At 33.7% G+C, this 24,580-nt stretch overlaps 3 protein-coding genes and 1 pseudogene across 3 annotated transcripts; 2 read left to right on the plus strand and 2 right to left on the minus strand.

Moving 5' to 3' along the window:
- Positions 1 to 499: 499 nt before the first annotated feature.
- On the minus strand, positions 500 to 2,912 carry LOC132171853 (calmodulin). The gene is made up of 4 exons (XM_059583263.2): positions 2,744 to 2,912; positions 1,826 to 1,983; positions 1,626 to 1,706; positions 500 to 780 (listed from the first exon to the last, which is right to left on the minus strand). Exons 1-4 carry the CDS (start codon positions 2,817 to 2,819, stop codon positions 643 to 645), a joined length of 453 nt encoding a protein of 150 aa, XP_059439246.1. The 5' UTR covers positions 2,820 to 2,912; the 3' UTR covers positions 500 to 642.
- Positions 2,913 to 6,013: 3,101 nt separating this feature from the next.
- On the plus strand, positions 6,014 to 8,399 carry LOC132172755 (ammonium transporter 2 member 4-like; annotated as a pseudogene).
- Positions 8,400 to 12,498: 4,099 nt separating this feature from the next.
- Positions 12,499 to 16,518, plus strand: LOC132170959 (calcium-binding EF hand family protein). Its single transcript, XM_059582121.2, has 4 exons — positions 12,499 to 12,886; positions 13,688 to 13,882; positions 14,753 to 14,934; positions 15,883 to 16,518. The coding sequence occupies exons 1-4, from the start codon at positions 12,598 to 12,600 to the stop codon at positions 16,201 to 16,203; spliced, it is 987 nt and encodes a 328-aa protein (XP_059438104.2). The 5' UTR covers positions 12,499 to 12,597; the 3' UTR covers positions 16,204 to 16,518.
- Positions 16,519 to 20,785: 4,267 nt separating this feature from the next.
- IAA16 (indoleacetic acid-induced protein 16) lies at positions 20,786 to 23,082 on the minus strand. Its single transcript, XM_059582623.2, has 5 exons — positions 22,611 to 23,082; positions 21,583 to 21,809; positions 21,279 to 21,414; positions 21,122 to 21,183; positions 20,786 to 21,024 (listed from the first exon to the last, which is right to left on the minus strand). Exons 1-5 carry the CDS (start codon positions 22,877 to 22,879, stop codon positions 20,987 to 20,989), a joined length of 732 nt encoding a protein of 243 aa, XP_059438606.2. The 5' UTR covers positions 22,880 to 23,082; the 3' UTR covers positions 20,786 to 20,986.
- Between the last annotated feature and the right edge of the window lie 1,498 nt (positions 23,083 to 24,580).

Below are 24,580 nucleotides of genomic sequence, written 5' to 3' on the forward strand. Positions count from 1 at the left end.
AGATATATATATATATATATATGTGTGTGGGGGGGGGGGGGTGGGATGAGATGGGTGGAAACTAAATTCAAGTCCAAAAGTATTCTTCATGACAGAAAGCCGTGAGATCATGGACCAAGGGAGATTGGGGCCATGGTCCCTTTCCAGTCCTCTCCACTAAAAAAAATAACCTTTAAATTTGTTAAAAATTATTTTAGGTCCTTTTTTTTGGCCCCTCACAAGAGAAATCATGCAGTCCGGAGCTATGAACAAAATCATTTAATTTATTGTGATAGTTCATTGTGATTCTGCCACTAGTGATGTTTGACTAATGATTATTTACCTCGGTCTAACATCACAATTTTAGTGGCAGAATCACTATATATATATATATATATATATATATAGCTGGTCCTCGATTAGTGATTGACTTTTTTCAATTCCCCTTGCACAGGGACTCCTATAATTGTCAAGTATCGTGCTATTTTAAATTTCAGACCCATTAATTAACCCACAACCAGTCAAATAGAATCTTAGAACCAAGCATTTAAGCACCATAGTTCCATTTTGGTATATATTTCGGGCTCTTGCCATCATATAATCTAATAATCTATGGTTTGATTACATTCAATAATAGAAAGGCAAATTAAGAGGAGATTTTGATCAAACAGCCATGCACATCATTCTCACGAATTCCTCATAATTAACAAGCCCATCGCCGTCCAAATCAGCTTCTCTTATCATTTGATCCACCTCTTCATCTGTCAATCTCTCTCCTAGATTTATCATTACATGCCTTAACTGCAATTACAGGCCAAAATAGAAAATGTCAATATATAGGACCACCACACCCACACGCAAGAAGAACAAGACAATTGATTATAAAAAAAGAAGAACAAGACAATTAATTATGTGATTTAATTATCCGCCACTAAAATTCCCAATAAGAAATAAGTCAAATACTATTTTTATTTGGTGGGCCAATCAATTAATTGTAGAAATAAGAGAAAGTACGACTATAGACCGACCAATATATATATATATATATATCAGAAATTCCATTGGACCGTTGAATATTCTACGCAAATTGGTCCGATATCAGAAATTAAAGTTTGAAGTTTGGATGCAACATCATATAATTTCAACTAAATCATTAATGAAGTTTCCCATTTGAATTTCTCCCCCACCTTATGAATTCAGCCCATCCATGGCCAGTGCTATAAGCTCTCTCATGTCAAATTTTCATTTATATTATTCTTCTTGATATATATGATTAATTTGAATGCTGAATTGACAAAAGGACCTCTTGATAAAATGAAATTTTAACTTCTCATGGGGTTAATTTCCTAGAGATCTTTACAAGTATTTTGTTAAATTCTTCATTTTGTCCCATTGATATATAGATTTATCTTTTTGCACATACATGCTTAATTAGATCGAAGCAATACTATCAAATCAATAGTCTATTTTTATTTGGAAGATTAATTAATTACTCAAATGTCAAACATTTAACATGCAAGAATAGACTAAATGGCGTTTTCAGATTAAAACGAAAATAACTAATTAATTCATTAATGACATGCAATGAAATTTGTAGCTATATCTTGAAGATCAGAAAGACGGAGGAAAAGTACTATATATTCAACCTCATTAGGTGATATGTAACCATCTTGGTCTTTGTCAAACACTTTGAATGCTTCTTTCAATTCCTTTTCTGCGTCACTTTCCTATAAACCAAACACCCAAACACGTTAATTTCTATCAATCTTTTCCAGAAAGAAAAAAGAAGTGTAGAGGAGGAAAAGAAATTTGGAAGATTAATTAACAAGTTGTGTAGTGCTACTACCTTCATTTTCCTCGCCATTAGATTCAAGAACTCCCCAAATTCTATGGTTCCGTTGCCATCAGCGTCCACTTCTTTGATCATGCTTCGCAATTCTTCCTCTGTTGGATTTTGATTCAATGATTTTATTGCAGTTGCCAATTCTTCAATGGTGATGCAGCCTGCCATGCATTTTTATCAATAACATATAGTATGAAATAATACTAATAATAATAATAATAAAGGGAGTCAATAATTGCAGAAAACAAATATTCATCGATACGTACGTATAAACATTTCAGTTTGGTTATTTAGGTCTAATTCGTTAGGTTCTACGTACGCATACATTGCATATGAATATGGCCTCCTAAACGTATAGGTTTCATGGTCAACTACACAAATATAAGCAAACTAGAGCCAGGATCATCAGACTTACATAAATCACAGATTATGGTCGAACTTATAGCATTCATACATCCATATGATAATAAGTCAGAAGATCCCAACTTGTCGTGTTTTCCTCGAGGGTTGTGGGAAACATTATGGTTCCAAAAAAAAAAAAAAAAAAAAAAACAGTACCAAATTGATCAAAGATGTTTTGGTCATATATACACTTTATCCATAGGAAAAGACCTTTCTATACATTAAACAAAAGCATGCCAACAATTTATCCAGACATGCATGCAGGAAATTAATTTTAAATACGTAAAATAAGTAACAAAACGGCTTTGAATTATGAGTAGAAGGGTAATTAAACTCCTTGCTTTACATATCATCTAAAGGGTGACATGTAGAAGTAACCAACAAGCTGCTCAGGATTTAAAAAAAAAAAGACAAGAACAAGAACAAGAAGAAGCTTCTGCAGAGATAAATGCAAGGCTGCAGGCTCAATAGGCTAAAAAAATATTAAAAAAAAAAAATGTTAAAAATATAAAAACATACCATCTCCATCCTTATCAAGGAGACAAAAAGCTTCTTGAAACTCAGCAATCTGTTCTTCAGGCAAGGCATCTCCCATGCTTGTTTGGTCTTTTATCTATGGATCTCAGCAACTTCAGCTTTGCACTCTTGACTACACACGCAAAACCACGAGCACACAAACAGACAACGTAGAGAGAAAGAGAGAAGCACTTAATTGGGAATGCTAAGACCATCGGTATTTAATTATATATAAAAAGTCTCCAAAATGGTGAGTAAAAGTTGTACCCATTCCTTACGCTAGAATTATTCGCCAAAGACAAAGACGTGAGCAGTCAAAAGTCTTATGTATACATATTTCTTTAGTCAAACACACATGGTACATTGCATTGCTCGATCGATCAATTGAAATCTTGCGAGTAAAGTTATCTAGAAATTGGGAGCAGAGATCTTGAACGGAGACCCATTGAAAATGGTGCCCAATACTTTTTCTGATTTTCTCTAATTTCCCACCTACTTCATCAAGTATGACTCTTAACAATAATTCCATCTATTAATTTCTATTTCATTGAATTTTCTAAAATTTTCTCGTCGAGAGAGTCACGTCTGACGTCGTTTTATGATTTCTCTTCTTTTCCTCCGGTGATGTAATTAATAATTTAATTAATATTAAACTAGCTAGCTAGCACCAAATTGTCAAACAGTCGTACTGTACATAAAGATTTATTTACTCACAAGTTACGGATGATGCCCGTAGTTAGAAATTAAGCTAGTGACGCGCAGGCCGACACATAATGTCCCAGAAGAAGATCGACCAGTTCTGCTGAGAACAAAAAAAATATAATTAAGATAGTCAGATTGTGTTAATTAAATATTTAATTAGCAAGGAAATTGAGAAGCCATGTAATTGGGTTAGTAGCTAGGCAGAGTAGCTAGCCTTTTGAATTGTTATGCATCCATGTTATATATTTCTTCAACGTCCTTATCAATCAGGGATGGATATTTTATTTCCCTATCTAATTTTAATATCTTATATATAAATGCATGTGACGACTTCTTAAATTAAAATGTGACGACTTCTTCAATGACAACAAGTGAAATGGTCATAATTCTAGTACCGTTGTTTCTGGGAATTGAACAATGCATCAATCTTTTTCTTTTTAATATATATATGAAGAAAAAAAATATTTAGACTGATGTTAGAAATGGTAGTGCCAATCGATCTTTATTTTTTTTAAGGGCCGATTCAAAGGCAAATTAATTAGTATATATGTTGGAATAGTAATGAGATAAAAGTGTGGTTTCTAGCGTTACTCTAAAGATAATGGCATTCTTTGATCATGGTTTTGAAAATACCAAAAACATGTATATTTTTTTCAAAATCATTAACAAACAATTATTATATGGAAAAAAATAACCAATGGTCCACTCTACTAAAAAGCTGTAAAAGCCTAAGAGCCACCAGCCAATTAAATAGCTAATATACAACTATGAGCATACTACTAGCCTACTTGGGCGTTTGGATGGGGGTAATCTTTTAGATTCTAAAAATCTTAAAAGATCATCACGTTTGATTACACTTAGGTGAAAAGAATCATGTCTTCAAATAGTAGCTCAATAAGCTGGAAACCATACTTGAAGAAACGGATATCATTAGTTCGAATCTCCTCCCCCCTTCATACAGACATGTAAAACAAAGTGAAGAGAATCGGATCTGAATAACAACCAATATAAGTTATCTTATTGTGTCTTCAAAAGATAGCTCAATCTCATAAAGTGGAGGTCACTAAATCAAATCATCTTCCCTCTTTCCCTCCTTCACCAGAACCTATTCAACATATATTATCATATGCGTAAAATCTACTTTGATATGTTTTAAATATTGTTTGAAAATCAAACTAAATAAGGGGGCCACATGAGCTCTCTCTTTTCTTTTCTTTTCTTTTCTTGTTTTTTTTCTTGTGAGTAAGAAGTAAACTTTACCCTTGCTTGTGTTTTCTCAAAGTAAGAAGTATTTGTTTTTTTGAAAACACAACCAAATAATTTTATTAAGTAGAACATATATATAAAAAAGATTTTCTCACAAGTGGATTTTACAAAAAAAAATACTTTTCACTTTTATATCACCTCTAAACACTTTTTTAATAGAAAAAAAAAATGCTTTACACTTTTGTATCGCATCAAAAATACTTTTTTCAAAGTTGAATCAAAAAATACTTTTCAAAACCATAATCATACACACAATATCTTCTAGGGAAAAAAGGCTACAGAAATTGTGGACCGATGGGTACATGCAGTTTTCGATAATATATATAAAGTTATTGGTTTTGGATTTTATTTTATTTTTTTAAAAAAAAAAAAGAAAAGAGTTTATGAAAAAATTAACATTTAGAAATGTTGTTTATGGGTCCACATGTGAAAAAGTATTGAAAAAGTTTTTTTTTTTTTTTTGGATAAACTAAAAAATGTTTTTGAAAAGCAAAATTGAGAAAAGTTAAAGTTTAAAAAAAAAAAAAAAAAAAAAAAAAAAAAAAACTCTACTTTAGTCCCCTAAACTACCGCACGTTTTGAGAAACCTCCAAAATTCAAAAACTCTCAATTTACACTCTTAAACTTTCAATTTCAATCAATTACCTTCTGAGTCAAATTTTAAACTTTAAAAGTGATAAAATGACATTAATACCCCTAAATTTTTTTATAAAATTTCAAATTTACCCTTAATTTTAAATTAAAAATTAAAAGTTATTAAAAAAAAAAAATTGACCCACGTACTGTAGGGTCCTTGTACCCATTTTTTCCTCTAAAAAAAAAAAAAAAAAAAAAGTAATTTGATCTTTTTAGGCATTTCTGTTAGAAGTTAACGGCTAAAACTAATAGAGGGGGTAAATTGATTAAAATTGAAAATTCAATGGTGTAAATTGAGAGTTTCTGAATTTTAGAAAGTCTTCTCAATATACGCGATAATTCAAAGACCTAAAGTGAAGTTTTTTAAAAGATAAAAAAAAAATATAAAATATAAGTCGCTTTCTTCCTATTTTTGCTTGATATTGTTAAAAATGGACGGCCTTTTGGATTTATGTCTTCTTCTAAACACATGCATTTGGCCTTCTATGATTGCTCTGCTACGTTCGATCGTCTTCACCACCACCTGACGTTAACGAAATTTCAAAACTAAAGGCAACAATTGCCAACACTGCCGTCCTTGTAATCCACTACATACACACACACACAGAAACAACATGCACTCGCAAGCCATTATACAAACCCTCTCTTTCTCTCCTCATCTCCCTCTCAACAATGGAGCTAATTCCGAAGAACCTTTTCCCCGATGAGGCAAGCCCCGAGCGGATGAACAAGGGCGACAACGCGTGGCAGCTCACCGCCGCTACCCTCGTCGGCCTCTAGAGCATACCGGGCCTGGTCATCCTCTACGGCAGCCTCGTGAAAACTAAATGGGCGGTGAACGCGGCGTTCATGGCCTTCTACGCCTTCGCGGCAGTGCTCCTCTGCTGGGTCGGCTGGGGCTACCGGATGTCATCTGGCGACGAGCTCGTCCTTTTCTTGGGGAAATTAAGCGGGGGCGGAGTTGGACGAGAAGTTTCTTCTCGGGCAGGCGTTCCTGGGGTCGTTCCCGACGGCGACGATGGTGTTCTTTCAGGGAGTGTTCGCCGGGATTACTTTGATTCTCAGAGCGGGTGCGCTTCTGGGTAGGATGAATTTTCGTGCATGGATGCTGTTTGTGCCGCTTTGGGTCACGTCTTCGTACACAGTGGGTGCGTTTAGTATATATGGATATGGTGCCCTGATGGGTGGTTGGCGAAGCTTGGGATTATAGATTTTTCGGGTGGATATGTTATTCATCTCTCTGCCGGTGTTGCTCGATTTACCGCAGCTTATTGGGTAAGAATAATAACTTGTATATATATATATATATATATATAGGTGTTAATATTTTTTTTCATATTTTTTTAATTTTATTTTACAAATTAACTATTACATTATGAACTTATGTAAATTTCACATATGTCAATGATAGACTCCACAAATCTAATAATTGATTTATTAAATTTATATGAAAATATGAGAAAATATGGGTAAATTATTGACACAAATCATTTATCATAATGCTATACACTCATTTATCAGATTTAGGGCCTTTTTGAGTGTACGTTTGAGGGTCCTAAAAGTGCGTTTAATACTTAAAAAGTTCATTTGAAGAAAAAAGTTTCAGTTTGATAAAAAAAATTAAAAGCGTTTTTAAGGATCCAAAAAGCATAAAAATGACCAAAACGCAATTTTGGCAAAAGCTTAAGGGGTTGTTTGGGTGTGCGTTTAAAATGGCCTAAAAGTACGTTTAACACTTAAAAAGTATGTTTGAAGAAAAAAGTATCCATTTGATAATAAAAAAATTGAAAATGCTTTTAAAGGGCTAAAATGCACTTTTGGTAAAAACTTAAAAATGAAATTTTTACCAAAAAAACATTTTTTTACTTAAAAGCCCTATTCCTTAAGCATAACCTCAAACATGCTTTAAAAATAAAGTTTTTCTAAAAAAAAATTCTTGACTTAAAACTCTATTTTTCAAACATATCTGATTTTATTTTATTTTTAGGTTGGCCCGAGGACGGAGAAGGATAGGGAGAGTTTCTCACCAAACAACATAATTCTGATGCTTGCGGGCGCAGGCTTGCTTTGGATGGGGTGGACAGGATTCAACGGTGGAGGTCCGTTCGCGGCCAGCACCGATGCATCTCTAGCCATCCTTAACACTCATGTGTGTACTGCAACAAGCCTCATCACGTGGATCGTCCTTGACACCTCCTTCTTTGGCAAGCCCTCCATGATTGGCGCCGTACAGGGAATGATCACCGGTCTGGTTTTCATCACACCTGCTGCTGGTAAATTAACGGAATTGCCATTCACGACCATGATATATATAATAATGTTTTGTTGATTGGTAATTTTTTTTTTTTTTTACCTAGAAATGTTTTTCCTACATGGGATGACATCTAATGTAAACTGGACCATAATTCACTATTTTGTGTTAAATTTGTGCTAGATTCATGAATTGTATAAAAAATTATTAACTCTAATATTAGACGTCGGGTTTAAATTGTGCGGGAGTTGTGCAAGGTTGGGCAGCCATCCTGATGGGATTGATCTCAGGAAGCATTCCATGGTACACAATGATAGTGCTCCACAAGAAGGTCAGCTTCTTAAGGCAAGTTGATGACCCCATGGCCATTTTCCACACCCACGCCATTGCCGGAAGCCTTGGCAGCATTCTCACCGGCTTCTTCGCTGTGCCAAAGCTGTGCCGCCTGTTTTACATGGTGCCTGACTGGGAAAAGTACATTGGCCTAGCATATGGCCTTCAAAACGGTCGAACTTCAGCTGGTTTACGACAAATGGGGATTCAACTTGGAGGAATTCTTTTCGTGGTTTGCTTGAACATCGTTACAACAAGCTTGATTTGCCTGTTGATTAGGTTCATAGTTCCTCTGAGATTGGATGATGATGAATTGCAAACTGGTGACAATGCAAAACATGGAGAGGAAGCTTTTCGCTTGCTGGCTGAGAGAGAGAAACAGTGGTGAATTCGAAGACTAATTCAGTTTTTGATGTACAAGAGTTCTTATCCACTACTTCAAGGTCTATTGGTCAACTTCAAATGGTATAGTTGATCAATTCTCTTTTGACGGTTCCGATCCAGCCTTCAACAGTATTACACTATTGTCGTACGTAGTTGGTGTAGCGTACGTAGACAGTTTTTACGTAGAGTTTTGATTATGCGCACTTTGCCACTCCAAACCGCCATTTCTAGCAGCCAATTCAAGCCATTTATTTGTTGTAAAATTAAATGGATGATGCAAAAAAAATTTATTGATGTTAAATAATATTAATTTAAATAATTAACAATAAGATAAATATAATATAATAAATAAAGAAATAGAGTAAGGAAAAATTTTACAAAGTTATAGAATCAAGCAAGAGTGTTGTCCTTAAAGGTTGATTTTGTACCTCTCGGAGTGTATAACTCGGTGCGATTGGATCTCTTGACACGCAACCTCCCAGGATTAGACTATAGCGTCTACCTTCATTAAGGACGCACTTTCAAATAACGAAGATCAAATAAATAACCCTTTGATCAAAGAAGATGAGAGACAAACCCATCAAAAAAAAAAAAAAAAGACCAAAATATAGCTCAACGGCTTATGAAAATAAAATTTGTTGGAAGAAGAAAGATGCTGCCAAAGGAGTGAGTCATAGAGCTAGTAGGTGGGCTCAATTTATGAAAAAAATTGAGCTCCTTGCTTTTACTAATACCATTAATAACCAAAGGTCAAAAAGCACCCCCTTGTAACCTTTTCCACTTTTCAATTTAAAAAAAAAAAACAAAAAAAAAAAGGTCAAAAAGCAATGCAAGAGGAATTTTTCCTCTTAAATCCAACGGTTAAAAAGCAATGCAAGAGGAGTTTTTAATTTTTTTTTTTTTCTCTTAAAGCCAACGGTTAAAATGCAATGCAAGAAGAATTTTTTTTCTTAAAGCCCATCAATAAATGACAAACGGTGAAAATCAAAACTCATGATGGTGACTTAATTACCAACGGTTAGAAAAATGTAAGATGAAATATTTTTTCATAAAATTCATATAAGAAGACTTGATGTCAAACGGTCAAGAGAAAAATTATCAATGAGAAATAATAACCAATGTTTGTAACATCACAACATTATTTTGACCATTTCCCATAGTTTTTGGGTTGAAATTTGTATCAATATGGGTTGTATGGGCTTAATTAGATGTTGGAATGGTTTTTTATGTAATGGTATTATGATATTATCCATTGGACACATCGCAAAATTTGCAAGGGAAAATCTTCCATGAATTCTTCCATCAAAAACAAAAATAATAGCTTCTATTAATTATTTGTTTGTTTCTCAAGAAAGTCACAATCAAGATTTGTTCTCTAATATTCAATTTGAATTAGGATCTTCTCTATCTCAAATAAACTGGATAATATCTAGTTAGTTATAGTAGATGGTATTTTTGTCCACTAATTAATAAAGATTCGCTCTCTAACCGATCCCCTAATTAAGTTTTGACAATCTAGTAAGGAGATAAGGAGAATTGACCAGGACCCTGCTGGATTCAATTATCATGTTAAAGCAACGATCCAATTAATATGCTTAAATGCTTTATTAATTAATTTTCTTATCGTGGCCCCAATAATTTGTAAATGTTAGAATAGTGATAATTAATTTGTGTTTGCATATTAGCTTCAAGTCGTGTCATGGTATGAGTATAAGACTATATATATAGGTCAATCATAACTCAGCCTATTTAATAAAACAGGTTAAACTCATCAACTTTAACTTGCAAATTTTATGTTGAGTTTATATAAAAAAATTTCAATCATAAAAATTCCTCGAGATTTGACCTACATGAAAATATATATATATATATATATATATATATATATATAAAAGATAAATCTGGATCTTAAATTCTAATATTGCTAAAAAAAAAAAAAAATCATAAACCATAAATAAATTAGCATAGTTTAGATTTCAAATGGCTAGCAAGTTAAGAATATAAAGTGAAAAGATTATCCCTTTTATTATTCATATTAGATTTTATAAATTTAATGGTGTATATGTTATCGCATGACATGCATAATATCACGTTATTTTTTAAATTTTAAATGACGCAGCACCTTGTATGGACAAGGACCATCTCAATTTCAAGTGAAATGAAAATGAGTTATTTAATTAATAAAAATGTATTTTATTATATCTAAGGGTATAGATGATGCCCCGTTATTTAAAATCTTAAATGATAGGATAACATATTTAAAAACCTAATATGAGCATTTATCAGGTAGTAATATATACATCGTAATTTAAAAAAATATTTTACCTTTTAATCCGTTTGGGAGTACAATTTCAATAAATGCGATTTTAAAAATTGTGTTTTTAAAAATTGGATTTTTGAAATCGCTACTTTTAAAATCGTATAGGCATTTGGTAAAACATGTTAAGAAGTATTTTTTTTTATCAATTGAGTATTTGGATAACATTAGCATATAATTGCGGTTTCATGACCAAATAGGTAAATATTGCGCCAAATATTGTTTTAAGCAAAATCGTGATTTTTGTTTAAATTTGCACTTTTTTAAATAATTACCCTTTAGTCAGCTTATAGAAATCGCGAATTTTTTCACAATTTTAAAAAGCAATCTCAAACATTCTAAAATTGCGATTTAGTTTAAAAATTCAAATAATTTTTAAAAAAACGCACTCCCAAACATACCCTAAACAAATTGAACAGGGATTTGGCAATCTTTCTTTTGAAGATATTTGGAGTTCTGGGTTAGCGTGTGCTTATAGTTATGGGCTTTCTACTGGGCCCACAGTGTGATGGGGTGGTTTTTGACGGAGGATAACGAGAAAGTTACAGCCCAAATAAGGAAATCAATATATTAGGCAATGGACAAAGTTTTATTCAAAATACTATATTAAAGATATATGTAAGAATTATATGAAAATCGTATGATCTAAAAACACATTCCAGCTTAATGGATTGAATTAAATAAAAAAATAATTCATTAGGTTTAACTTTCTCCTACCTAAAACCCCAAAAAAAAAAAAAAAAAAACCCATGAGTTTTTACTCGTTTAAAAAATAATTCATTAGGTTTTCACCCTTTAAAAATGATTAATGTTATTGTTGATGCAGAAATTCAATTAGTACTACTACTACCCATGCCTAATCCTCCGTCTGAAATCCTTGCAAGTTGCAAGAATTGAAGTATGGGGCTCAGACACTAAACCCACCAGGCCCACAAAACAGTCAATCCAAACGTGACGCCAAAAGGACCAACAAGTTCATCAAAACCCAACATTACGTGAAGCACACTTCGAGAAAGGAAAGGCTTTATCAAGCAACCATCTTGTATGAAAAGCAACGTATCCACCCACTTAGAAAAGAGGATTCATTGAAGGAAGGCAAATCAAAATCACCCGCAAATCAAATGCCAAATCAATGGTTGTGAGACGACAATTGCCTTACAAAGGCACACGACATAAATAATACATTGCCTACATAAGGTCAGTAGGAGTCTAAACCATGTACGCTCTCATCTTCTAATCTTCATCTACCTCTTCCATTTTCATCATATGTATTTACTAACTTAAGCATTGTCAGAGATGGCGTCGCCTCCTCTCTCCCCATCACAGCGCATTACTCTGATGTTTGGTTGTTTTATAGGAATTTCAAATCGACGATTAGGCATAAATGGTCACTGATTGATTTTTTGCATCAGCAATTATTTTACATATCATTATACAACTGTCATACAACTTATGATGAAGTAATTGAATTAAAAAAAAAAAATTTCTAGTCAATATTGACGGTTCACTTTCTCCTACCTAAAATTAAATATATATATATATATATATATATATATATATATATATATAATTAACAACCTTCATTTTTTGAATATTATTTTTTATTTATTTAGTAGTTAGATATAATTAAAATTTCACATAAATTGCAAGTGTTGATTTTTATTAGGCGCCTTGCTCTTGTTGACGTGACGAAAACGTCGGTTGACAAAATGAACCAAAAAACTGATAAAGAAGTGATTTTTTAAAGGATAAAAACCCATAGATTTTTTTATTTATCTTTGAAATAGAAACCGGGGATATTTTTTATTTTCTGAAAAATAAATAAATAAATAAATAAATAAAGTCATCGCATATCAAAAGGAAATGAAAAGTGCCAAACAAAAATTTGTACATTTCAGACACCGAAGCCTTTCAAACCACCGTGCTGCACAACTTCATTGCCAAGTCTCTCGCTCTCTCGCTGTGAAAATGTCAGACGGAGTGTTGACCATCCTGGACGGGAGCCAGCTGAGATCGCTGGACCTGACTCTGCCGGGAGGCGACGTCGCTTTGACAGGCGGCGAGGTCTTGGACCTGGCCGAATCAAGAGCCTCCTCGGCTCTCTTCGGCATCTCATTGCCCGATACTCTAAAGCGCTCCGCTCTCAGACGCATCCACGTCGACGACGTCGTCTCCTTCAGCCGCACCCAACTCGGCCGAGACCAAGTCTCCCAATATCTTTCAGACTACCACTCTGCCATCGCCGATCAACTAAAAGGTACCTCTACCGCTCTACGTGTATACATTTTGAGATAGCATGGCATGTTTGAGTAACATCGGGACACTGAGATTAGTATAAGAAAACTGAGTTTTTTAATATATGTGAGAGAATAGTTGATTGAGCTTGATCCGATGATCGCCTGATCTGAAACGTTTCAGAGTCGGCTTCGGTTGTGCTTGGTTGCTAGGAAATTGTGAGAGGCAGAAAGAAAATCAACATGTTTGAATATCACATAGTCAGAAACCGCGTGAGCTTTTTCTTTTTTTTTTTTCTTTTTCTTTTTACCTACTGCGATGTTTGGTTGTTGAGAAAATATGGAACAAGGGAAAAGAAAGGATCTGAGTGCTTGGATCTTTGAATCGTGATTATTTATCGATTTTTATACTCATACATCTGTGTTGGTATGTGTGGATGAGTGTGTATGCATGTGTCTATAGCTGAGCTTAAAGGCCAATGGTGTAATCGTGGTCTAATGTAATTTGTTAGGAGTATGGACTCTGGCTGTGTTTGATTGCTGAGAAAATGTAAGAAAGGAAAAAAAAAAAAAAAAATCAACTTTCTCAAATATCATATGATCTAAAACAATATGAATCATTTTGTTCATCAGTGTTTCATGCTGAGAAACAGTGGAATGTACAAAAAAAAAAAAGGATAAGGAAAGAAAGAAAAGAGAAATTAATTGTTTGAAACAATTAATCCACATATTTGCATGTTAGTCTGAGTGCACAATATTTTTTCATGTTATGTTATTTCTGAATTGAAAGAGATATGTGCTTATATGTGACTTATTTTGGTCAGATGATCCACTTGTCATAGTGACATTGAATGGAAACATTCTTCGATTGTTTTTGGAGGACGAGGATGATTTTGCGATGATAGCAGAGAATTTGTTCACCGATTTAGATGCAGAAGATAAGGGGAAGATCAGCAAGGGTGAGATACGGAATGCTCTTGTCCACATGGGGGTTGACATGGGTGTTCCTCCTTTCTCAGGTTCGCTTTTATATTTCAGATTGCTTTTTTGTGATTTCGAGGATTATTGTTGAATATATAATGTTTGGATTCACTGTGTATGGATAGTGGATTTGGCACCAGTAAATCGAGTTTGGTTTTTTTGGTTAAAGCTAAATTCACCATATATTCTTCTGATGATTCACTTGTGGATTTGAAATCATTGCATAAAGAGAGATAGAGAAAGAAAGGGAAAAAAGGAATGATGTAAGGGGAAAAATTCAATTAAGAAAAAGAAATCATTATAACAAATGAAATGCACTTCCTGGAATTGTGTAACATCTTCTACTCACTACTGGTAATTGCATTATCTCCTAAAGGCAATGGCAGAGACAATTGAATCTCATATCAGAATTCCTGTGCCTATTGAATCCCAATATAAAGCTAGAAATCTGCAAATTGGTTTGTGTTTTTTGAGGCATGCTCCAATTTAAAGGACTCAGATGAGTTGAAATTGTTAGAATTTCTTATCCTAAATACCATAGGTGGGATATCATCTTAGAATGCTTATGCTTAGTGAATACCAATATGGAGCCATAAATCTGTAAATTGGTTGGGATGTTCCAATTTAAAGGACTCAAATGAGTTGATTTTGCCATGGAATACAATTAGGTATGTTTGCCTGGAATTGGTAATGACTGTCCAGGCATTATTATGGAGGCAAGATCAAGCCTCTTATTAATGGCTTCCAACTCCAGATGACAATTGGTGGAAAGTTTGACAATAGTACCGAGCGCACATTGAGACTGGCAACAAACTTGATAATCTAGTCTAGACTCTTAAATTTTATTAATTATGAGTTCCATACATGCAAAGATTCTCAATCCAAACTTACAGAGTGTGATTGAACAGAATTCCCTCAGTTAAATGAAATCTTGAGGAAACACGGGGCAGAGGGAGAAGAAGAATTGGGTCAAGCACAATTTGCGCAATTGCTCCAGCCTATTCTTCAAGAATTAGCGGAAGCCTTGGCGGCAAAGCCTGTTGTTTTCACCCAGAATATCAAAGTCATTAATGGTTCTAAGCTGAAAAAGGTAGTTGGTTATCCCGATCTTTTCTTTTAGTTATGTTTTCACTAATTATAACAAATTATCTTTTCCTTTGGTTCGTCTATTGCTATTTTTTGCCAATAGACTTGTTCCTTCAGTTAAATATACCTAAATGTATTTACTCAAGAACTTCTTCAGTGAAGTCTACTTTCTTTTGGGGAGTTGAGGCATTACCACTCCTTGGGTATACTTCTCAATTCAAGAAACAATGCGGAATTTGTTTCTGGTTAGAAAATATGAGATTGTAATTTGAATGACAAAACTTAACTTTTAATATATAAAAGAAAAGGGGAGGATCTGCTGTCATTCTCGAATAACATATGGAGGTTTGCAATAATCTTAAGAATCATTTCCTATAGTTCAGATATTTGTGGGAATTCTAGAGATTGGCGTCATATTATTTTAAGGATAATATTGGCTTGTGTTGACTTGTTGACACTATTTGAAAATATTTGGAATCCTGGATCACCATATCTGGTTGGTAGCGCTTTGGAACAGAGGCACTTCAGGGAAGAAACTCTGATAAAGTCCTGGACAAGTTATTTGTTTCAACATTAAATCAATTAATTTGCTTTGGTCAATTGACTTGCTAAAGAAAATCTAACATATACAATTTAAAGGACAAAAGATTGATAAGTACTTAGAAGGTATACGTTACTGTAAATTTGAAGAAACAATAATCGTGTTAACTTAAATTCAACCTTTTGGCATTGGCAGACAGGTTGTCCATGCCTTTTGACATAGTTTTTGACTATCCTAGTCCTTGATTGGATCAATGGCCGAACTGGATTTCAAAATTTTCCTTGATTGCAACTCAATAATGTTTCTGGTCTTTTTCCAATGAGTTTGGAATTTAGTGACAATTGGTCTTAAGGCTTATCAAGAAATATTTCTTTTATTGATTAGTTGTGATAAACTCTTAATTATTTACAGATTTTGGATGATGAGGAGAAATTAAACCATATTGTAGAGAAGATGTTGGAGGAAAAGCATACTGGAAAGGATGGCCTAGGGAATGTTGAGTTATTGAGGGGCTTCCTTGAAAGAAATTGGAAAGGGTTGGGCTTGCCACCATCAGAAGCCAATGAGGCAGTGGTTCTTCTCTATGATGTAGTCTTTGCTGATGTGAAGAACAACAAAAGTGCTGTGGAGTTAGAGAAGAAGGATGAATTGGGAAAACTCTTGAAGGAGATCCTCCATAAATTTGCTGAGCAGCTTGAAGCTAATCCTGTTTATCATGCTCATGATCATTGAGTTCTGAAACAGGTACACAGTTGTTTGTACATCCACCCCCTTGTAGGCACTTAATCAACAAACACTACATTGCAACATCCCTTCCATATTGGTGGTGTTGAGTTGAGAACATGTTTCATTGTGATTTACTACACATATATGAGGCTTTTGAGTGGCTGCAGGGGTATATATAATATAGCCTTCTATAGGAAAACGAAAACAAGTTTTAAGGAGTAAAAAGGGGGGGCATTGGAAACACTTCCTGTCACTGTGTTGAATTGGCTGATAGTTTTACTCTTTGATATCTTATATAGCCTTGGATACACTTTTACTCTTTGAATTGGATACACTTTTATATAGGCTTCTATAGGAAACGAAAACAAGTTTTTAATACATAAATTAAGGAGAAAAAAGGGGGGGCAGTGGATACACTTTCCTGTCACTGTGTTGAATTGGCTGATACTTTTACTCTTTGATATCTTATATTTTCTGGGTCCAAGAAGCAAGAACCATCTCTTACGGAATTGGACAAAATTTTAGATTTAGAAGTGTCCTTTGGTGTATAAAATTTTCATGAGGCTCAAAAAATATTTAGCTAAAAAATAATTTTTTTTTTTTCTATTTTAGCTACTTATTTTTTTAAAAGCATATACATTTGACTCAGCATTTTTGTTATTCACTTTCATTATTTTATTTAATTTTTTTTAAAAAAAAAAAATTTTCCAACAATCATATTTATTTAAAATTTTGTCATTTTCTAACTGTCATACTTTTTGAAACTTATCTTTTTCTAATAGTCATATTTTTTAAGATTCGTCTTTTTTTTTTCTAACGGTCATATTTTTTAGCGGAAGGTGAAATATAGTTATTCTAGTAATTCATGAAGTTCACGACAAAAATAAATAAATAAAAAGAGTCGTCCATTGGTCAAAGGGAAAAAAAGGTAAGGAAGATCCCATTTTTCATAAAGAAAAAGAACAAAAAAAAACGATACTCAAATTTTTTTTTCAAATTGTTGAATTTGTTTGAGAAGCAATGACGAATTCATTAAAAAAAAAATCCCATACGAAAACCTCAATAGACTAATTAATTTTGTGATGAGAGATGTTCCAAAAGAGTAAAGGGTAATCCTAAGTGCATTATTCTCTTTATGCGTTATTATATATATATATATATATATATGATACGAGTGCATTACATCATTAAACCCGTGTTTTGAATTTTGAACCCGTGCATTGAGGCTGATTAGGGGCAGTAGATGGAATTTTATATATATATATATAAAGATGACACGAGTGCATTACATCATTAAACCCGTGTTTTGAATTTTGAACCCGTGCATTGAGGCTGATTAATAGGGGCAGTGGATGGAATTTTGAATGGGCCTCAGAATGAAACCCGTGTTGGGCGGGGCCCAGGTAGATAGAATTAGAACGAAAAGTCCACTGGAACTCCAACTGGACTTCAGAGCCCAACGTGTCAACTGCCACATCATCCACCAACCTCTTGTCAATGGTGTTGACATGTCGTTGTGAGTTGTGGCTGTGCGACAAAATTTCTCTCTTAACAATGTACAGAATAGCGGGACGGCGTGTAGACTATGGGGTGTGGCCATTTTCTGTTTTATAAGAAAATCCATTTTATTTTATGGAAAATTATTTTAAGATTCAAGAAAAAAATAACTTATAATTTTGTTATTGTAACATTTTCAAAGTTTATAAGAGTAATACACAAGGATTTTACGGTGGAAATGTCCCCAAGAACAAAAACAATAATATTTTACTTTTTTTTTTTAATAACGAAGAGAAACCTCGCACCTAGAACTAATCCTTGAATTACAGAACAGGATCTTCTCCAGTTCAAATAAACCGGAGAATTTCTAGTTAGTTACACTTTTTGAGTGAACAAAAATACCCTTCTATTATAACTAGTTGGATAGTTCAAATGAAATGGAGTGGATCCTAATTCCCAAATTACAGTGCGCCAAACTACAAGTCCCTCTTGTGTCCCTCTTGAGTCCCTCCAAGAATGATGTGGCTATTAAATTCGTTATTGGGTTTGTGATTGATCATTATTAGATTTTGATCAAATGACGATTTTAATAGCTACATCATTCTTAGGACTTTTAGAATTATTCGTTATCCCCCACCCAAGCATTAGGTCAGTATTCAAACTTCCGCCAATAAAGTGTTGAACATACCTTCTTGTCTTTTCTTTCTTCTTTTTTTTTTTCTCTTTTTCTAATTGTAAAATGCAAGAAGGATAATTAGAGTGTCTACTTTACTTGGGTATAGCCATGGTAACACCTGTATATTGGGTATCGCTCACGAGGGGCTTCGACGATAGAAACCGCAGACGTTCTCTTAAAACCGATTGAATCATAGCTTAATACCAATCCTACCAAGGACTCTAGCAACACCTTCAAGCCAATAACCCCATGCGCTTCTCATTGCGAGATTCAACCTTGGAATCTAATCCCCACTAATACAATCCAAATGCCACTACACCCTATGTGGTTCTTGGTTGTTGATTTGATCCCCATAAACATATTATACCATACTTTTTTTTTTTTTGGGTCCCCATAAACATATTATACCATAAACTGCTTCATAGAAAATAATAATAATAATAATAATAAAATAAAAAACATACAAAACCCCCCTCACTAGGAGGGGAGAGAATGAGGTAGATCTTTACCACTATAAATGAGGATAGAAAGAGAGAAAAAAAATGTGGGAATGCAACCTAAGATAACTCTTGTCGCGGCCCAATATGCCACATAATGGGCATAGAAGTTTATACTTCTGTGAACTTTCCTAACCTCCCAAAGAGAGGAGGCCGGGAGAAGGGAGATAGTATCAGAAATTATATGCTCAATATGTCAATTTAAAACATTAGAATGTAAAGTTAAAATTACAATCAAAGAGTCTCATTCTAAAGTAAATTTTTCTAGCTGCCTAGAGATTGTACCATACTTGATCATTACAATTAGGTAACTTTTCTTTTTCCCATAGAAGGAGATCTAGATTTTAACCACTATTTTTAATTACAATAATCTTTTACCAGGTTGAAGACTGAAAAACAACAACAGTACTACTACTGATAAAAATAATATAAAAAAATCTCGTGTTGTCGTGCAAGGTAGAGTTGTTTTCCTTCCTCTTTTATTTTTCTGAGCAAGGGGGCAGTATAGGACCATAGGTCATAGGTGATGATAGTGTAAAGGAGAAGACCATATTTTGCAAATCCCTAGTTTTGTGTTGGACATCAAAAGGAGATATTCACCAAATCCCCAGTTCAGATTCTTGAGAGGGAAATCACAGATTTCACAAATCCCTAGTTTATGTTGGAGAATCTTTTTGGCACATGTTTCCAACCAAGCCCTGCATTTACCCAGTTCGTTTCCATTAAATAACCATTATAATCCCAATCTTGAAGAAGTAATAAATTAACAACTCTACCTTGTCGTGCAAGGTAGAGTTGTTTTCCTTCCTCTTTTATTTTTCTGAGCAAGGGGGCAGTATAGGACCATAGGTCATAGGTGATGATAGTGTAAAGGAGAAGACCATATTTTGCAAATCCCTAGTTTTGTGTTGGACATCAAAAGGAGATATTCACCAAATCCCCAGTTCAGATTCTTGAGAGGGAAATCACAGATTTCACAAATCCCTAGTTTATGTTGGAGAATCTTTTTGGCACATGTTTCCAACCAAGCCCTGCATTTACCCAGTTCGTTTCCATTAAATAACCATTATAATCCCAATCTTGAAGAAGTAATAAATTAACAACAACTTCAAAAATATAAAATAAAAATAAAGAATCCCATCCACTTGCCTATTCGCTAACTGATTGGATCATCATGATCCCTAACAAAGACACCAAGTCCATATACATGTAGATTCCTCAAATCAATACTACATTAACAGCTAGGGTTTTGTTTTTGTTCATTTTATTCTCATATTATTAGGCGTGTTCATGAGAGAGAGTCAATAAGTACTACTGATACATCAACTCAATAGTATAAGAGTAAAATAATTTTTTTTTAAAAAAAAAATTAGTTTATGGAGTTAATTAGTTATAAAACAATGACACATGAAGAAAAAAGGAGGTCAATTGGCCTAATAATTAGCAAATTTTAAGGATTATAAAAGCTGTCACTATCCTCAAAAGGAAGCTAAAAAAAGATGAGAATGAAAAATTCTTAATGTGCAGATTAATCTTGAAAAAAATAAAGTTAAAAAAAAAGGAAAAAGGTTGACAAGACATATGCCATTCAAAACGATAATGCTCTCGACAAAATGCACATGGCTATGCTCCACCTTATCACTTTGTTCATGGATCATAGTGATTGCCTCCTCAACCAATCACATAAAATACAATAAAATATTAATTATATATAAAGGTACGAATAATTCATGGAATCTCATCATACACCACATAAAATAAATCCCATTGAAAATTTGTAGGCCGGGTCGGGGGACCAAAAAATAAAAATAAAATACTCATGAGTCATGACAACAAGAAAACGTTGACATTTTTATTATACAAACCATTAAAAAAGAAAAAGAAAAAGAAAAATTAATACACATGAACATGAGCAAGGTCTTATAAACATCTTCTATATTATTTGCTTCTTGTTCCCTAACAAATCTCCATTAATATGTCTCTCATATGCTTCTAAATATTAAAAAAAGAAAAAGAAAAGAGGAAACAAAAAGACATGGTACAACAGACACATCCAAACCCCCCTGCTCGGCCTCTCTCGAGCCGGTCGGAAAGAACAGATCGGAAAAACCCCCCACTTTCAGCTTCTGTTCTTGCATTTCTCCACCGCTCTCGGTGCTGTAAAAATTAAATAAAACTCATATATATTAATTAATTAATGATAAGATTTTAAGGTAATTAATACAAATGTACGTTAATCAAAGTTATAACTAACCAAGTCCAATTGCTTCAGATCCTTTCATTATCCGCAAGCGCTTGCATGAATTAACAAACATCCTGCACAACAAAAGAAACAACACGTACATTTTATTTACTAACATAAACATAAACATGAAATAAATACAAAAGAAGAAGAAGAAGCTAGAACTTACTCCCATGGCACGTCACCAACAAGCATCCAATCTCCATCCTTGTCCTCGTAAGTTGGCACGTACTCGGAACCATTCAAGAGATCTATCAATTTGCTCTCGTTCATGAAATCCTTCATCCCTTGTGATCCACAATTACCTTCACCAACAAGATAACCATTTGTTTTAGCCAAACATTTTAATCTTAAAATGTCATATACCAGACAAGTATTCGCGTTTCATCCACCAAACCCGACATATAAGAAATCCCCGTCACACATACGTGAGTAAATATCGTTTTTTTAAACGAGTAGTAATGGAATATTACCAATGGTGAAGGAGCTGAACATTTTGCCTAGGGCATCAGAAAGTTCCTGGTAGCTCTTGTAGAGCCGCAAGTCCACCTTACGTAAATATGGTGCACCATCCATGCTAACCTTGACAAAGGCTGCAGTACTGCCGCTAGCCTTGTCGGCTTCGTCGTTACTGTTCTTCTGGACGTTCACGATGTTCCTTCGGAATGATCGGACGGGTGGCCATCCCACCACTTGAGCCCTGAAACACAAAGTTTACATGCATCCTTAATTACATTATAAGATATTGTAGAGCGTCCATGCATGTATCCCAAACATTAAAAGATCAAATATTAATTCATGATCATGATCATGTTAATATCCTAAAATTTAATTTTTTTTCCTTAATTAATATTTCCTAAAAAATATATATACTATTTTATTTTATTTATTTTTAGTTAGTTAAAAGGATGGGTCAGGTGAGTTAGCTAGCTGTATTGGACTATCTTTCCCAATTCCCATGGTCCTTGCTTCACGTTTGAATTGTTTGGTTGTTGAGAAAAGAAAAAAGATTCCAAATGTTTTGTTCTTTTCCTACATCTTCCCGACAACCAACCAAAGCCTTGAAAAGTCCAATAGGATTACTCACGAGTCTAGGATGTAAACCCCATAAAGTCGTTCACTAATTTAATGACAATAACTAAATATATAATTATTATAATAATAACAACAAAGAAGAAGAGATGATGATGATGACGATGACGATGAAAATAAATTATTTCATTTCTTCAATAAAAATAATTAAAAACCCATATCATGAATAAGTAGTAAGAAGAAGAAGAAGATCATGATGATGAAAATAAAGTCTTTCCTGTCTTCAATAAAAACAAGTTGAAATCCATAAAGAAGAAGAAGAAGAAGAAGAAGAAGAAGAATCAAGGGCTTGTAGTAAAAAAGCAACCAGGAATATAATTAACTTACAAAAAAAGAAAAATCAACATAAATAGAAGAGAAAATTAACAATAGTAGAGATAAAAAAAAAATGGAAGAAAATTAAACTTACTTGGCTGGTGGCTTTGCAGGATCATTAGAGGGAGGAACAACACTCTTCTTCTTCATCTTCTCATCGACTTCATTCTTTCCAGCAGATTCCTTGGAAGATAGATTGAGCTTCAAATCAACGGTTTCTGAGAACCCTCTCTTCCCACCATTCTTGGCTGCCAGCTCACCATCATTTCCGGCACTTCCACCTGGTAATCCCAGGCGGAGCTCCGTCTCTTCAAAGTTAATCATGCTATACTTGTCACGCTCCACCTCCAAAATGCTGCTCATATTTTTCTACCAAATTCACGTCCAGAAATAAATATTTCTTGTTTTCTTTCTCTCCCTCTCTCTCTCTCTCTCTCTCTGTATTTTTTCTTTGTTGTGGATTTTTTTCTTTTTTCTTTTTTTTTCTCTTCTCCTGCTATTTGCTAATGTTGCGAGAGAGGGTGCATGTGAAGATGGGGAATATGGAAAGATTTAGAAGAAGGCCAAATTGGGTCTACTGTGTGATAATATATGGTTTATGTGGTAATGTCATGGTGGGGGGGACTTTTAGACGGTGTAGATTTTGCCACGTGTAGGGTTTTGTTAGTTGGACAGTCCGCTGCCTGTCGGGAGAGTGATGTCATGCATGACGTCATTCTCGGAATGATTGTGGCAAGGCAAGTGGACAGACCCCAGCTGGCTATGTTTGCCTTTTATTTATGCCTGATTAATTACCTTAAAATAGAAAGGGAAAATAAAATTAAAAAAAAAAAACTTTGCTTATAATAGAATTACGGTAAGATATAAACAACTCCTTTGTCGGCCTTTGGTTTTAGTCTTTTTTAATATGACATTTATCTTTGTTTAGCGGTGAAATTAATATCATTATAGAGTAATGGACATTATTATTTACAATTAAAGAGATAATATTTCTCGTAATAAAAATTTAATAAATAAAGCAAATAAATATTATGTACCGTTTGTGGGCTTCATTGCAATTACTTTGATGGGCTCTTCTTTCTTCTTTTGATTAATTTTTAATTATCATTAATTTTATGGAAAAATATAAAATTAGTCCTTACAATTTAGCTAATTTACAATTAGCAAAATGAACTCAAAGGTTTCTTAGGTATGCCAAAAAAAAAACAAAAAATAGTCAATACAGTCAAATTTCGTAAACTTATTTAACATATTTTATTAGTGTGACACTAACTTCAATAGAATAAGTTACAAGTATTATAATTCTATTGGCTTTAATATTTCACTCTATTAGAATCGGTTGAGTCACTTAATTAAGAAAATTTAACTGTAGGAATTAAATTATTTTTTTTTTTTTTTTTTGGCATACCTCATGACCTTTGAATTTATTTTGATATTAAAATGAGTTAATTGCAAATCAAGTAAACTAAAGGGACTGATTTTGCATTTTTTCCGATTTTGATACTCACAAAACATAAACTTTAAAGCAACATAATTATCTTTATAGTTTATGTTTTTTGCCTTCTGATTAACTCTAAATTATGATCTCCCACATTGGCAGCTTGGGGACATATTTATCGATGAAGTTCCATCATAAAAAGCATAGCATTTATAGAAGAATAGAATAATACTTTAATGACGTGTCAGCAGATGATCAGGCCCAATCAAATCAAATAATTAAGTTGAGAGATAAGCTTTTGTGGATATTTAGAAAAGGGGACATTATCGTTGCTTCAAGATTATCCATAATTAATCCCCCCCTACTCCCATTGTGTGGTCACAGTCCGAAGCACCTTCACCATCGTGTCGATGGATCCAGCTGTTCCTTCACAAATTTGACAAAGAGATATCGAAAACCAAAAAAAAAGTGCGAGTACATCACCAAAAGAACAACTTTATCGCTTGCACACACGGCCCATAAAAACATTATGGAAAAATCACTATCAAACCTCGTAAAACTTAAGATACGGTTTTTCTTCTAATGACTATGTTTAATTTTAAGGATAGAGAATGAATCTAAACTCG

This window comes from Corylus avellana, chromosome 1 (assembly GCF_965113065.1).
Source record: "Corylus avellana chromosome 1, dhCorAvel1.hap1.2, whole genome shotgun sequence".
Taxonomy (NCBI): domain Eukaryota; kingdom Viridiplantae; phylum Streptophyta; class Magnoliopsida; order Fagales; family Betulaceae; genus Corylus; species Corylus avellana.